The 17284-nt window shown below is 46.6% G+C and overlaps 1 protein-coding gene across 1 annotated transcript in view; it reads left to right on the top strand.

Moving 5' to 3' along the window:
• LOC137533493 (NACHT, LRR and PYD domains-containing protein 3-like) overlaps window positions 1–17284 on the top strand; it is a 77306-nt gene that overhangs the window by 14657 nt on the left and 45365 nt on the right. The window contains exons 3-4 of the mRNA XM_068254872.1: window positions 1965–2155; window positions 5428–5486. Coding sequence (XP_068110973.1) covers window positions 1965–2155; window positions 5428–5486 — 250 coding nt within the window. The remainder of the gene's footprint in view (window positions 1–1964; window positions 2156–5427; window positions 5487–17284) is intronic.

Here is a 17284-nt window from a genome sequence, read left to right as displayed (position 1 = left end):
TGGTAGGTTGCGCGTACCGTGACCACCCGTGCTGAGGTAGTTACCCTGCTCCTGGTTCTGTTTGTGGATTGCGTTCGTCTCTGCGAAGAGATAACGAGTCCTTCTGAGTCCTGTTCTGTTACTGTTTGTGGATTGCGTTCATCTCTGCGAAGAGATAGCGAATCCTTCTGAGTCCTGTTCCCTGTGTTACTCCATTCCTAGTCAGCGTTCCTGCTTATGTCATATATCGGTTCATTGCCGATATATACATATGTTAGTCAGACGTAACAAATAGTTTCATTGATAGCTGTAATTGTAATACGCTAGGAAAACATACTTATTGTATATTTATCTGTGTTACGTTCATCTATCTTAATCCTGCTATTTTCTGACTGTCCTGTCCTGTCTTTGTGAGGCACGCCATCGCCGCATCGCATTGGCTGCCTCATTCCAGTCTGTCTGGTTTTGGACGCTTGCTGTCGCTAAGTAGCCGCTAGCTAGCAAGCGTTCATTCTGTCTACCTGTCCTGATCTCCTTAGTTCTGGTTTGTGCGCTCAGCGCTACTTTGCGCTGAGACGTTATAACGAAAGCATTGTTTGTGGCTGTCAGATCTGCACCGGCTCTGTGCGCCACAATCTCCTATTGGAGTCAGTCCTCCCCTCCACTATACTAGGGATAGCCTGTTTCCTGGTGCTAGTGTGTGTACCTCCTCCACGCCAGCTCATGCGTTGCATGCTGACTGTGGAGAATACACCACCAAGCCTTACAAGATGTAGATAAGATCACATTTTGACTAATTTGTGCAGAAATCCATATAATTTCAAAGGGTTCATATAATTTTTACTGCTACTGTATGTGAATTGTATTTTATTTAAAGCATACTAAAGCCGAAATAACCTAGAGAAACGCTCCCCACTTTCTCCTTTCTGTCTCCTTCCTACCTAAATGCTCCTCTGGCAGCCTCTTCCGGGTCACCAGTCGGGCACTACTGCGCAGGCGCTGGACAGGCTGTGCATCCTACAGCATGCGCTGTGGCTGTGAGTGCTCTGAGAATATGATGTCATGCGCATGACGTAGTGACGTCATACACATAGCGCTCCCGGCAACAGGCGCACACTCTCTCGCTTGTGTCTCCACTACCTGGGTATGTTGGGTGTCCCCCCTTCCGACCCCTGTGTGACCGCTCTGTCCTGATCCCTCACCTGTGTCTCCACTCCCCATGTATTTTAAGTGTAGTGGCAGTCAGTGAGTCTTACCTAATCCATGCTGCCAGGGGATCGCGACCTCCTTACTTCCGCACTTCTACCCCTAGCTACCGGCGCTTGTGCTGATCACGTCATCAGCACAAGCGCTGGTCACTAGGGGGAGAAATGCCGAAGTGAGAAGGTCGGCGATCCCCGTGCAGCATGGATAAGTTAAGACACGCTGCCTGCCGCTACACTTAACATGCACGGGGAGCGGAGACACAGGCGAGGGAGCAGGACAGAGCAGCCATACAGGGGACAGAAGGGGTCACCTGGGGTAAGAAGGAAAAACAGAGGGGGGAACCAGGGGGCGAAGGGGACACACAGGGAACAGAAGTGAGGACAGAAGGGGACATCTGGGGACAGAAGTGGACATAGGAGAATACCAATTGGGGGAGAGGTTTAGTATATATTATATATTAATGCATCTAATGCGGCGGCAAATACGGTAATTCTGCTTAACGCAGTTTATTGCCTACACCTATGTGTGTCTTTCCTCTTCCAGATTATGCAGTGCACTGATTAAGGCTTTATCACACCTTGCAGAGGTAGTTTTTTTTGTTAATCGAATTTTATTATTTTCGATTTAAGGACCTGCAATTTTTTACTTCTGCTAACTAATCATGTTCCCTGATTTTGCAGATACAGAAAATTTCACTACTAATGCTAAATTTTTAAATTTGCATAAAATCTAATTATGAATGCAAATCATTATTTACTGGAAAAAAATGTCTGTTTCAGAAATATCAGCCAATAAAGATGAAATTGGGGTATTCTTTCTTTACAAAAATGATTTTAGAAGATCTTATGGAGCTGGGCAGAGAAGCTGTGATTGGATTCTGGGAATGTCTCTGTTGGCTACAAAATGATTGTCCTCATCCGAATTTTTCAGCGACTGTGGAGGAAATCACCCAGACAGGTAACAGGACTTTGTGGCTACAGTCATTTGTTATACATTTTCAAATTATTTATGTACAACACCACACTTTCAATAAGTATTTGATTACTGTATATGTAGTACAAATACTATTCCACCAGTTTATGCTTTCCCTTTTTTCCCTGCTGAAAAGTTTACCTTGTTATCCCTTTTTGCTTGTCAACATAGAAATCCTGCCTTTCAGCTGAGGGTTTGCATTTAGTTATTGAACCTCCTGGGCGCTATGGACAAGCCTGACCATTCCATAAAAAACATGCTGCTATCAGTATGGGCAAGTCATGCTCGTCCAGCAATTCACCTTACTCACTTAAGGGGCCCATACACATACACGATTTCCCACCGATATACAGCAGATTTGATCACTGTGATCGAATCTGCTGTAAAATCATTGCGCAAATGCGAAATCGATCTGTCCACGTGGAAGATTTCGCTCGATCGCCGGCGGGTCGGGAGTGTGTCGATAGCGGCGTTCGAATGTCCGAAGACCAACGATAGCGGCAATACATTACCTGTTCCGCCGACGAGTGTCCCCGCTGTCCCTTCTCCTCACTGGGCTCCAGCTGGCTTCACTTACTTCCTGTCCAGACAGGAAGTTTAAACAGTAGATCTCCCTCTACTGTTTAAACTTCTCCCGACAGGAAGTAAAGTGAAGCTGGAGCCCAGAGCAAAGAAGAGACATCGGAGACCGGGGGACTCGCGCCGGCCGGATCAGGTAATGTATGCAGGGGGGCGCAGTGGCAGCTCCACAGGTTGTGAATCGGTTTCATAGTGAAATCGATTCAAAATCTGTTTGCAGTGTAGGCAGCCAATAGATCCCTCTTTGATCACATTCGATCACAGAGGGCTCTATCTGCTGGTCGATCTGGTGGCAATCGACAAGTGTATGGCAGCCTTTACGGTGTCACTGGCATATGTGATGCCCCTCGTGGACCTCTAGGCTTCATCTTCATCGCTTCCACGCATCATTTGCTAATTTCCCAGCGGCGATCTCCTTTCTTCCATGGTGGTCCCTCAGTGATGACATGTCACCATGCATGCGCCCCCTGGTGTTAGGCCCACGCAGTAATCAGATCTAGAGGGCAAATTCTATTTTTTGTATTGGCATCAATACAATAATCTGTATTGAATACAATATAAAAATTTGTACGTGTAAGAAAAAAATAAAAATACTATGGGCAGCACTACTATAGCGGCAATCATTGCAGTAGAAAATAAATAAAAAACATAGTATACAGTATATAAATATATATATATATATATATATATATATATATATAATGGGAAATATCATAGGTATCTCCCAAAAGATAATAAGAAGATGTACAAAAGGCATTATTGTGGAAAAAAAAATCTTGGTGTTTATTTAAATTTGAGCAAAACAGGCCCAGTCCAAAATCCAGTCCCAAATCATTCATACCCTTCATAAACGGTCAAAGTCTGTGGGAAAATCCAAAGTTCTATACCATTCCAAATAGTCCAAGCTGTTCTAAAGCATCCTAATTACCCTGATTAATTGGGAACATCTGTTTTAATCAATTCAACAGGTGAAAAACAGCACCTCTCTGCAGTTGGTTTGTGGACTGTCATGGCTAAGACAAAGGAGCTCAGTGAGGACCTTCGGCTGCACATTGTGGCTGCTCACAAGTCAGGAAAGGGCTACAAGGCCATTTCTAAATGTTTTCCAGTTCCAATGGCTGCAGTGCAAAGTATTATTAAAAAATACAAGATGTTCTGCACTGTGGAAAATCTCAGAGGACATGGTCAGAAGCCAAAAGTGACACCTGTGCTGGCCAGGAGGATAGTGAGAGAGGTGATAAAGAATCCAAGGATCACCACCAAGGCCATCCTGGTGAATCTGGGCTCTGCTGGTGGCAATGTCCCAAGGCAGACAATCCAACGGACACTGCACACTGCTGGGTTCCACTGATGCAAAACAAGGAGGACACCACTTATCCAGCATAAAAGCTCGCTTGGCCTTTGCAAATGCTCATCTGGACAAATAAGAAGACTTCTGGTCTTCTGTGAAACAAAAATGGAATTGTTTGGTCACAATGATGTTTCCTTCATTTGGCGTAAAAAAAAAGAAAAGCCTTCAACCCAAAGAACACCATCTCCACTGTCAAACCTGGTAGTAGGAACCTAATGCTTTGGGGTTATTTTTTAGCCATGGACCAGGGAACCTAATCACAGTACACGGCACCATGAAAAAAGAGTAATGCATGAGGATTCTCAATGACAACATCAGGTAGGCTGCAGAGAAACTTGGCCTTGGCCGCCAATGGACATTTCAGCATGACTATGAGCCAAAACATACAGCAAAAGTGATGAAGAAATGGTAAGCAGACAACATTAATGTTTTGGAGTGGCCCCGCCAGAGTCCTGATTTGAATACGATTGAGAATCTGTGGAGGGAGCTAAAGATCAGAGTGATGGCAAGAAGACCCTCCAACCTGAAAGATTTGGAGCTCATTGCTAAAGATGAATGGGCAAAAATACCCATTGAGACAAGCAAAAAGCTGGTCTGCAATTATAGGAAGCGTTTCATTGCTGTGATAGCTTTTCTATTGATTATTGAGAAGGGTATGAATAATTTTGTACTGGACACTTTTTGCTCAAATGTAAATCAAAGCTGAGAAATGTTTTTTTTCCCACAATAATTCCTCTTGTACTTCGTCTTATTATCTTTTGGGAGACCCCTTTGTCACTTCCCATCAAAAAATTACTTGCTGGTTGAATAAAAGTAAACTTGTCAGGAGTATGAATAATTATGGACAGCACGTATGTATGTATGTATGTATGTATGTATGTATGTATGTATGTATGTATGTATGTATGTATGTATGTATGTATGTGTGTGTGTGTGTGTGTGTGTGTGTGTGTGTGTGTGTGTGTATATATATATATATACAGTGTATATCACTTTCTAATGAACATTATTAGTGTGTCTCATGAAGTGACATTCTGTGTGTAATATTTTTTTTCCTCAGCAATTTGGCAGTTCACCCAAGGAACCCATAGATATAACCTGTATAATCACCCATTTTAATTGGACAGTTTGAACAATGATCTTGTGTTTCATCCAACTGGGTACATATGGTAGCAATACCAGATTAAATACAAGTTATATATTTAGCTACACATGCAACTACAAATTTAGCTACAATATGCTTTTTGTATAGATATCCTGTGTGTAACTTTGAATATGTGAAATTTCAACTTAAAATGAACAAGATTAAAATGTGACATCTTTATTTTTGAAGCTGAAAGTCTGGAAGTGCAGATATTGCTGGATGAACATGGTCACTCCCTTACTCCAGAGCTCACAGGTAAATAAAGTAAATACATTGATAAAGAATATCAGTTTTGCCAATAGGGATGACATAGTGTTGGACCTTTATCATATTGTGTGGACATTTGTACAGGACTTTTTGGATTCAGGTCATACAATGTACAGTAGGCATCATAAAGAGAGTGTAGCTTTTAGGGCCATTTTCCAGTGGCTGGGATTTTCTGCATTTTGTGGATTGTTGGCGATATTCAAAGGGCATGTTGATCATTTTTTTTTTTAGTCTTTTCCAGAGTAATGTCTTAAATAAAAAAATACTCTAATGCTTTTATAAATATAATAAAAAGTGATTTTAAAAATAATCTGAAAAAACTGAGTATACTGAAAATGGTAACTTTTTCCCTAGTTACAGAATTTTGCATATTTCATAAAAAAATATTTTGTACAGGTGAACATCATTGCATCTGTATAGTAATAGTATAGGCTTTATCTATCCTTTAACTACCAGAAATTAGATAGAAGTGACACCTCGGATGCTCATTTTTTTTATTAGCAATTATGTTGAATAAAATAGCCAATTTGTTGCATCCAGGGCAAATTAGGGCAGACTTTTTTTTTCTACTGCTAGCATTGAGATTAGGGATAAGATTGCGAATTCGGAATGTCGTCTAGAATGTTTCTGCATGGAACCAGATCCTTTACATATGCAGGCACTTCACAATCACGTTCCAGGTCTCCGATACTTCCTACTTCTGTCTGTGAAGGAGGACGTATCGAAGAGATGGAACGCAACATGCAGTGCAGTGGCCAGAGGCAGCGACAAGGGTGTAAAAATGTCTGCTTACTACTGTTCAAACAAAAGGCAAAGTGGCAGTCTGATCAAGCCAGTTTATTATAGCCTGTTCCTATGTGAATTAAAACAAGCCTGAACTGGGAATAATCTGATGAGTTAAAAAATTGTATCTAAACACATAATGTCATTTTTAATCCATTATACAACTATATCACCCATTTCAAAGGCTAACTTCTTTCTTACATAAAGTATGCCAGATAGTAAAACCTAGAATAAAGGGTAAAGATACATTTTATGCAGCATTACTTACCAATCTGCATCTGGCAGGTCCAAATATTAACTACACTTACATGTACTGGAGGGGCAGACAGCCCTCCCCCTTACATTACATATTATCCTATGCATCAATTCGCAGTACATGTCAGCCTGTTTTTGGGAACACTCAGGCTTCTGAAGTCACACAGAACATTATTTAACCGATGAGTCGAATACCGGCGCTGGAGCAAGGGGACTGTGAGAGTAACGGAAAGGCTCTATGGGACCCAGAGCTTTACCTCTCCATACATAAGTGAGTATCTGTTTTTTTTTTGTTTGTTTATTTGACCTTACTTCAGATTTACTTTAACACCAAACAGGGCACTAGACACAGCAAATAATTTACCCCCCCCCCCACACACACACACACACACTTTCTGGCCTACCAATTAATCAGTGGAAAGGATGCTCAGGCAAGTTGGAAGATCTCAGTCCAACTGGCAATGGGAGACTGCATAGACTGCATTTTATTATACTGCCACAAGGCAGTCTGGCTTTTCTCATCAATGTCATCAGACAGCATTATCAACCCCAGATGACAGAATTTAATAGCCACTATACCCCATACATAAACTAAGGTGCCATGTCTCCCCTAAATACAAGAATTACGTAGCCATCTGCCTCCAGATAAAAGAATTGTGGAACTGAGTAATCGCATGTCTCCAGATAAAAGAAATAAGTAGTCACTAGCTTGCAGATAAAGTACTCATACAGTATTCCCTACAGATAAAATATGGCCCTAGATGTCAGTATTAGGTAGTGTGCCCCAGCCTGCCACTTAGTCACCTTTCTCACTTAGTTGCTTAGCGGGTGATTCCCGCTAATCGTTGAAGCGCTGGCGCAATGTTAACCTATGGCAGTGATCACACTGCCGCGGTTTCCACGGGTTGTGGGTGTTTCGCGATTAGCCTCAATCGCAAAACGTGTTCCCTGTAACATTTTGCCACAATTCAGGAGTGATCGCAATAGAGTGCTTATAAAAGTGCTGGTCGCTATCTTTCTAAATCGTGAGAGTTTACAGTGATTTTACAGTGCTAATGGTGGTAAAAATCACCCACTCAAAACCGTTTTGCTACTTTTATGCATGAATGGGCCCTTGGCAGTATTAGGTAGCCTGTTAGACCACAGATAGCTGTATTATCCTTGTTTGGCTCCCCCTTCCCCCCCCCCCCCCCCCCCCCCCCCCGTAAAGCATTAGGTAGATAGAAGACCCAACTGGGACATTTGGCAAAAGATAAAATATGAGATAAAAAAATATTACTGTTCTAACACAGGTGTACACACCAAATTCAAAAACATTTAAATTGAACAGCCATAAACAAAGTGTTGTGTTTATTGTTTAATTAAATGCAAAATTCAACACATTTATAATATATCTACATAAATTACCTAATTTGGTATGACACAGCAGGTGTTTACTGACAATTGTGTCACAGCTCCAATGTCTCCACCTCCACCTTTTTGTATGCTAAATAAATATTCCAAAAATCAGACCACCCCCTTGGCCATTAAAACTAGTATTGAGCAAAGGGAACAAGTCTGGGGATTCCCTGAACTTTTATACCAGTTCGCTGTAGCTGTCTTCAGTGGGTAGTAGCACCTTGCCAGGAGGGTTTCATCTAGCAAAGACCCACACCCACTTTGGACATTGTAGCACTTGCACCTACCCCAGAGTGGTGTTCGGTTAAAAGGGGTAATGGTTTTTGGTGCTTTTCAATCTCTTCAATATTTGGAGTAATCAGATAAGCACCTCTGCCGAACATAATGTGAGCTGGGGTTTCCCCATACACATTGGCTCAAAGTTTGTAAATAATTCAATAGAACCACAGAATGTTGTAATATTGTATTACATTTAGCTTGGGAGTCTAGAAGTGGTTTGAAACTTAGCATTTCTTCTTTGCTCTAAAAGAGTATTTATAGCATTAACCTACTACCACAAAAACAATTTATAGCAGAACAGCATTCAGTTCAACACAGCACTTTGTTCTTCAGTGGAAAGCCCATTGCTTCAGTGGGCAACTTCTGGCCACATCCGGAGAGGTGATAAAAATTATCTTTTGTTTTCATTCCTTTGTCAGATTGTAATGATCCGCACAGGCAGACAGCTGTTTGACCATTCCTTGAGTCTGTGGGATGCAGGTCTCTGGATAATAGATCTGCTTTGCAAGCTTCAGACCTACTCTGCTGCTGAGGAATTTGCATATACTGATTATGCAAATTGCCTAGTCGCCTCCCTTGAAGGCTTGCATCATAAATACCATGTGATCCCACAATCCTTTGCTGGTCATGGTTTGTTACTGTTGAAACACTCCTGGAGTGTCAGCCTTGCTATTGTTTGCTAAAGATTATCTTAGAGTATTCCTGGGGACTGCATTAGGCATCCCTCTAGTATAGTCAGTGTGTATTATTTGTATTGCCTGTTCTGTCTTCTGTTTGTCCTTGCAATTGCACTGTCACCAGCGGTTGGCGATGGTGTATCGTTTGCTCCAGAACCTGGATCACACTTGCTCTGGCGGAAAGAGCAGTGGATCCTGCTAAGCTCTGTTTCTGTACTTGGATCACACTTGCTCTGGTGGAAAGAGCAGTGGATCCTGCTAAGCTCTGTTGCTGTACTTGGATCACACTTGCTCTGGCGAAAAGAGCAGTGGATCCTGCTAACTCTGTTTCCCTACTTGGTTCACACTCGCTCTGGCGGAAAGAGCAGTGGATCCTTCCTGTCCTGTCCCTGTACCTAGATCGCACTCGCTCTGGCGGAAGAGCGGTGGATCTTATCTGACCTATTCCTGTTTCTGTTCGTTTGTCTGTCTGGATCGCACTCGCTCTAGCAGTAGCAGCGGTGGTTCCTTTTGAACTCTGTCTGAGAGTGTAGGCCAGAACTGCGGTTGCTGCTGGCTGCTCCTTCTCTCTGTCTTGTCTCATACGAACGCTTGCTGTAGGCTCGGGGGGTTAACCGTGAAGCAAGCGTTCGCGTTCTCTGTTTCGTGTTGTGTGGCGTTGGTTAGTTAGGGTGGTGTGCTTGTCTTTGTTGCGCTTATCGTGCGGAGACCGCGCCGTAAACGTGTTCGCTCTTGCGAATGAGTGCGGTGTTCGCATTTAGCTAGCGTTTGTTATTTTCCTTGTCTTATGGTAGTTTGCTGTGCCTTTGCTACTCTCGTGCTCTGTCTTACTCAGTCTTGTGTCACCTCTGGCAATCGCCTCTCTCGCGATTGCGATCCTACTTTGTTTCTGCTGTTGTGTGTTCACCGTCGCGGGTTGGCGACTAGATTGGTGCACACACATACATTCTGTCCCTGTGCTCATTCTCATTGGCAATCGCATCTCTTGCGATTGTGTTCTCACTTGGTTTCCACTGTTGTGTGTTCACCGTCGCAGGTGGGCGACGAGATTGGTGAACATACATACATTCCTTTTCTGTGCTTATTCAGTCTTGTGTCGCTGTTAGCAATCGCCATCTCTTGCGATTGCTTTCCCAATTGATCTTCACGGTTGTGGGTTCATCGTCGCTGGATGGCGACTAGATTGGTGGACACACATACACCCTGTCGCTGTGCTCTCTCTCTTTAACCACTTGATGACCCAGCCCTTACCCCCCCCTTAAGGACCAGCGCTGATTTCGCTGATCTGTGCTGGGTGGGCTCTACAGCCCCCAGCACAGATCAAACACCAGGCAGAGCGACCAGATTGCCCTCCTTTTTTCCCCACTAGGGGGATGATATGCTGGGGGGGTCTGATCGCTCCTACCTGCGTGTGGCTGGCGGGGGGGGGCACCTCAAAGCCCCCTCCACCGCAGGATTCCCCCTCTCCCTCTCCCTTCCCCGGAGATCGGAGGCTGCACAGTAACGGATCTGTCCTGTGCAGCCTCTAACAGGCTCCTGCCTGTCATGTGACAGCGATCCCCGGCTGCTGATTGGCCGGGGATCGCTGATCTAGTACAACGCTGCTACTGTTAGCAGCGTTGTACAAATGTAAACAAAGCGGATTATTTCCGCTTGTGTTTACATTTAGCCTGCAAGCCGCGATCGGTGGCCCGCAGGCTATTCACGGAGCCCCCCGCCGTGAATTGACAGGAAGCAGCCGCTCGCGCGAGTGGCTGTTTCCTGATTAATTAGCCTGCAGCCGGCTATGCAGATGTGTGTCGCTGGTCCTGCAGCTGCCACTTTGCCGACGCGCGTTATGAGTGCGCGGTCGGCAAGTGGTTAAGGGCTATCTTGCCCGGCATTGCTTCCCCTTGTACAATTCCTAACTGGCATCTGTGGCTGTGCAGAGGATCTGTTCCTCTGCACTCCACGGCTCCATCTGCCGGCAGGAATTCCCCTCTACAGGTGCATTGCACCTTTTGCTGGGTTCTCTCAGATTATACGCTTGTGGAGGATTTCCGCAGTGTCAGCGCGCATCCTGTGCACTGACCACGGAAAGAATTCCACAATCGTTACAGTATGACCAGCCAAACCGAAATTCCCAGTGTAGAGGGAATTTCCGATTTGTACGTTTTTGTCGAATTTGGTTCTTATATCTTTAAGAGCTTCAAGAGACTAGACTCTGAGACCAAGGAAAACTTCCTTGCTGAATGTGTAAGATTTTTGCTGAATCCTACCTTTCAAATTACTGACCCATCCACGTCAGCTCTCCAATTCGCTTATATGCTATTGCAAGGAGATCTGTTTGTGTGGGCTTATGAGGTATTGAAAAGTAATTCCTGGGAGGATAATCTTTATCAGTTTCTTACATTGATTTTTTCCCACTGGTTTGAGTTGCCTTGCTTACCGCCCATGCTTGATGAGTATGTATCTGCTAATCAGTCAGCTGTTCTATCCCTTTCGTGCAAAACCATTCAGTGTGATAATAAATGCAGTAACAGCTCCCTGGTATCCAGACAGCAGCCACTTGTAGTGGCTGAAACAAACCAAAGAAAATCTAGGAAAACTTCCCAGCGGAAAAATCCGTTGCCTATAGCAACTACAAATAAAGAATTTATTTCTGTAAAGTGTAACGATAGGTGTCAGCAACCAGAGAGAGAATCTGATTCTTGGCGATCTGCAGTATCTCCAAGAATACAGATATACCTGATTATTGAGGATCTGCAGAATCGTCAATAATCAAATATGTCTAACCTCTAGACACCTGAGTGTGTAAGTGTTTGGTGCAACAGTAATCTTTGGACCACCAGGGTAGCAGGTGGTCCAATAAGTAGAGAAGACTCTACTGCAGTCAAGGACACCTGGAGAGGGAGTCCCTGACTGATAAGGAGCAGTGTCCCCTCTGTAGAGCAGGGGACCCCTGCGGGAAGGCTGGACACCCTGGGGGGGGGGGGGATGACAGCTAGTGTTGGGCGAACAGTGTTCGCCACTGTTCGGGTTCTGCAGAAAATCACCCTGTTCGGGTGATGTTCGAGTTCGGCCGAACACCTGACGGTGTTCGGCCAAACCGTTCGGCCACATGGCCGAACTAAGAGCGCATGGCCGAACGTTCCCCGAACGTTCGGCTAGCGCTGTGATTGGCCGAACGGGTCACGTGGTTCGTACCCGGACGCGCTCTGATTGGCCGAACTGTCACGTGGTTCGGATAAATAAATACCCGAACCACGTCATATCTCCACCATTTGTCTGTGGGTTTAGCTTTGGGTAGGCAGGCAGGGTAGTTCGCGCTCCAGCCACGCTAGCCAGGGTCCCCCCAGTCATTGTGTGTCGCTGCTGGGAACAGTAGTACACCGCTCGCTCAGCCACACTATATAGCATTCTGTTTACTGCCACTCTGTGTACCTCGCTCAGCCACACTATATAGCATTCTGTTTACTGCCACTCTGTGTCTGCTGGGAATAGTAGTACACCGCTCGCTCAGCCACACTATATAGCATTCTGTTTACTGCCACTCTGTGTACCTCGCTCAGCCACACTATATAGCATTCTGTTTACTGCCACTCTGTGTCTGCTGGGAATAGTAGTACACCGCTCGCTCAGCCACACTATTTAGCATTCTGTTTAATGCCACTCTGTGTACCTCGCTCAGCCACACTATATAGCATTCTGTTTACTGCCACTCTGTGTCTGCTGGGAATAGTAGTACACCGCTCACCCGCCACTGTATAGCATTGTGCTCTGTGTCGCTGCTGGGAATAGTGGTACACCGCTCACCCGCCACTGTATAGCATTGTGCTCTGTGTCGCTGCTGGGAATAGTGGTACACCGCTCAGCCACACTATATAGCATTCTGTTTACTGTTCTGTGTCTGCTGGGAATAGTAGTACACCGCTCGCTCAGCCACACTATATAGCATTCTGTTTACTGCCACTCTGTGTACCTCGCTCAGCCACACTATATAGCATTCTGTTTACTGCCACTCTGTGTCTGCTGGGAATAGTAGTAAACCGCTCGCTCAGCCACACTATATAGCATTGTGTTTACTGCCACTCTGTGTACCTCGCTCAGCTACACTATATAGCATTGTGTTTACTGCCACTCTGTGTCTGCTGGGAATAGTAGTACACCGCTCGCTCAGCCACACTATATAGCATTGTGTTTACTGCCACTCTGTCTACCTTGCTCAGCCACACTATATAGCATTGTGTTTACTGCCACTCTGTGTCTGCTGGGAACAGTAGTACACCGCTCACCCGCCACTGTATAGCATTGTGCTCTGTGTCGCTGCTGGGAATAGTGGTACACCGCTCACCCACCACTGTATAGCATTTCTGTACTGCCACTGTACTGCTGCCAGTCAGCGTGTACTTTAAGGATAAGTGAAATGAGGAAGAAATCCGGTGAAAGAGGGAGGGGCAAGGGAAGAGGTGTTTCCCCTGACGGTTCACGTACAGGCCACAGGGGAGCACCCAAGAAAACCCACTCAATACCGCCCATGTTGTCCAGGACAACAACCCTCACAAATCCAAAAGAACAGGACCAGATAATTACTTGGATGACCTCTCAAGCGTCCAGCAGTGGGTTAAGCAGCACCAGCACATCACGCACGAGGTCCGAGTCCTCAGCCAGTTACAAGGAGCCAGTGGGCACAAAGCTGACACAACCGGCAGCGACACCACGCACACAACTGCCAGATAACCAGTCCGATGAATTACCTCAGGACACAATGGGGTATTCGCAGGAGCTATTCCCAGCCCAACAAACTTCCACCTTTCAAAGGTCAATGGAGGAACAGCCAGAAATGTTGTGCCCGGATTCACAACCATTAACTGTGGGAGATGCACCGCGCACTGAAATACAAGGCGAGTCCGAGGAGGACTCGGAAACCCAAATCCCAGAGCAAGTTGGGCAGGAGGGGTTGCAATTGCAGGAGGACGGCCGACAAGATCTGGAAGACGACGTTGGAGTGAGCTGCGCAGAGGTTGTTCTGGGGAGCTCTACTCCACGGCGGCGGCCCCCCACAATGACATATGACGAGTTTCAGGAGATGGAAGAGGAGGGTATGGACAATGTGGACAGAGACCCAGATTTTGTTTGTGAACGAGAACATCGCCGTCGTAGCAGCAGCACAGATGAGTCTGTTGAAGAACCCACTGCTGCACGAGTTCGCCATGTGCCACAAGGTAGGCGGCGCGCAATTTCAGGCACCACAAGCGTGGAAGTTCAAGTGAGAGGCAAAAGAGGCGCAAACAGAAATCGCCAGAAAGGCAGGTGCTCCAAAGTCTGGGCTTTCTTTGAAGACTGCACTGAGGATGGTACTATGGCGATTTGCAAGGTGTGCAAGACCCGCCTGAGCAGGGGGAAAAGTATTAACAACCTCTCCACCACCAGCATGAGCCGCCACATGCTATCCAAACATTCCACTCTGTGGGCAAACGCGGCAGGACAGGGTACCAGCAACACTGCCTCCCTTGGGGTTTCCAGACTCACCACCAGACCCGCCTCAGCAGCAGCAGTAGCCCAGCCATTGCGTGGTTCACAACATTCACAAACATCAGATGCTGACACTGTCACTTTCCGGAGTAGTGTTCTTGAGGTCTCCCAGTGTTCATCAAACACAACAACCAACAGCCCTTCAGTGTGCAGCCCTACGATTCAGTTGTCTGTCTCAGAGATGTTTGATCGCAAGAGGAAATTGCCAGCAAATGACCCCCGGGCCGTGGCAGTAACAGCCAGCATAGCCAAGCTCCTGGCCTGCGAAATGCTGCCATATCGAGTGGTGGAGACAAACAGCTTCAAGGGCATGATGTCAGTGGCCATCCCACGTTACGTGGTTCCCAGCTGCTACCACTTTGCGCGCTCTGCAGTGCCTGAGTTGCATGAGCACGTGGTCAGCAAAATAACCCGAAGCTTGAAGAATGCCGTTGCCTGCAAGGTTCACCTCACCACTGACACCTGGACGAGTGCGTTCGGCCAGGGTCGATACATCTCCCTTACCGCGCACTGGGTGAACCTTGTGGAGCCTGGCAGTGATTCCTCACCTGCTACGGCGCGGGTGTTGCCCACGCCGCAAACAGCTGCACCGCCGTCCCTCCCACTGGATAACAACAGCAGCACCTACCTCTCTGACTCCTTCTCCTCCAACGCATCTCAAAGCTGTACCTCATCCGGAAACGCTAACCCAGCAGCAGTAGGATCGTGGAAGCAGTGCAGCACAGCTGTTGGCATGCGTCAGCAAGCGTTGCTGAAGCTGATCTGCCTTGGGGATAAGCAGCACACAGGGGAGGAAATTTGGAGGGGAATAAAGGAACAGACGGATTTGTGGCTGGCACCGCTGGACCTGAAACCGGGCATGGTTGTGTGTGATAATGGGAGTAATCTCATTCGCGCTTTAAGGTTGGCTAAGCTGACACACATCCCTTGCCTGGCGCACGTGATGAACCTAGTAGTTCAGCGGTTCCTGAGGACATACCCAGGCGTGGCCGATCTTCTGTTGAAGGTGCGACGAGTGGCCAAACATTGTAGAAATTCCAGTACTGCTTCGGGGGCACTCGCCAAGATGCAGAAGCGCTTCAATCTCCCCCACCATCGATTGCTGTGTGATGTCCCTACGCGCTGGAATTCTATGCTGCACATGCTAGCCCGCTTTTGCGAGCAGAAGAGTGCAGTGGTCCAGTACATGACGGCGCAGTACCGAGGCGCATCCGGACAGCTGCCAAGCTTCTGTGGATCCGATTGGGCCAACATGTTGGACCTCTGCCAAGTCCTCCAAAATTTTGAGCAGTCCACGTTGCTTGTGAGCAGTGACAACTCTTCAGTCAGCATTACCATACCACTGCTGTGTTTACTGAAGAGGTCAATGTTGAAAATCAAGGAAACAGCTGTCATGATGCAACTGGGGGAATCTGAAGGAGAAAACGATCAGCGTGATGGTACCAACATCAGGCCATCCGCCTCAGGAAACGCTGGCCCCAGCAGCTATGACGAAGAAGAGGAGGAGGAACAGCTGGAGTTGGAGCAGGAATTTCATGCCACCACTGACGAGGGCCAGAGCGGTGCACGTTGGACTTCCACAATTCAGCGCGAATGGTCAGAAGAAGCAGACCAGGAAGAAGGTGACGACTATGATGCATCACAACAACTATCACAACGCTCACAAGAGGATGATGAGGATTCTGGCAGGACTCTGGCACACATGGCTCAATTCATGCTAGACTGCATTGAACGCGACCCACGCATTGTGCGCATTCTGGACAACACCAATTACTGGGTTTATACACTTCTGGATCCACGGTACAAACACAATGTTCCAAAACTGCTTGAAGAAAGAGTCAGACAGGTCAAAATGGAAGAATACCAGCAGGCCCTTGTGGAGACTTTAGAGAGGAGATTGACATCCTCCCCCTCCTCTAGCCAGTTGTACGCCGACAGACTGACTTCCGCAAACCCAGGACGACCAGGAGGGCAGCAAACAACACAACCCGCAGCTAGTGCCCAAAAGGGAATGGTATCGGCAGTGTCCTTGGAGTGGGAAAATTTTCTGACACCCATGCAGCAGCAGCCCACAGAACAGCAAGCGTGCAGATCCACCTCCAACACCGATCGCCTGGAGAAGATGGTCAAGGACTACATGTCAGATGACGTAGCTGTGTCGAACAATCCATCTGCACCCTTCAACTATTGGGTATCGAAGCTAGACACCTGGCACGAACTGGCAATGTACGCAATAGAGGTGCTGGCTTGCCCGGCAGCCAGCGTTATGTCGGAACGCTGTTTCAGTGCTGCCGGAGGTATCGTCACAGATCGGCGTATCCGCCTCTCCACAGAAAATGCAGACCGTCTGACTCAAATTAAAATGAATCAATCCTGGATTGGAAACGACTATGCAACACTCCCGGACCCCAACCAAGTAACATGAACAATGACCATCTGTGATGGGTTAGCGTTGCCAGTCCCTGTTTATTGAACCTCTTATCTTTATTACATTTATGACTGCATGGCGGCAAAAAGCATTGCTATATCCGCACGCTTTTTGTCCTCATGCAAGGCCTGGGTTGTTGTGTCTCAAAGCGTGGCCTTCTCCTCCTGCGCCTCCTCCTGTTACATCACGTGTGCTGCTGCTGGGTTAGCGTTTCCGGTCCCTGTTTATGGAACCTCTTATCTTTATTACATTTATGACTGCATGGCGGTACAAAGCATGCTATCCGCACGCTTCTTGTCCTCATGCAAGGCCTGGGTTGTTGTGTCTCAAAGCGTGGCCTTCTCCTCCTGCGCCTCCTCCTGTTACATCACGTGTGCTGCTGCTGGGTTAGCGTTTCCGGTCCCTGTTTATGGAACCTCTTATCTTTATTACATTTATGACTGCATGGCGGT

The sequence above is a fragment of the Hyperolius riggenbachi genome, chromosome 9 (genome assembly GCF_040937935.1).
Source record: "Hyperolius riggenbachi isolate aHypRig1 chromosome 9, aHypRig1.pri, whole genome shotgun sequence".
Lineage (NCBI taxonomy): Eukaryota > Metazoa > Chordata > Amphibia > Anura > Hyperoliidae > Hyperolius > Hyperolius riggenbachi.
Note: the sequence above shows the minus strand (reverse complement) of the source record. Positions and strands in the feature narration are given on the sequence as shown.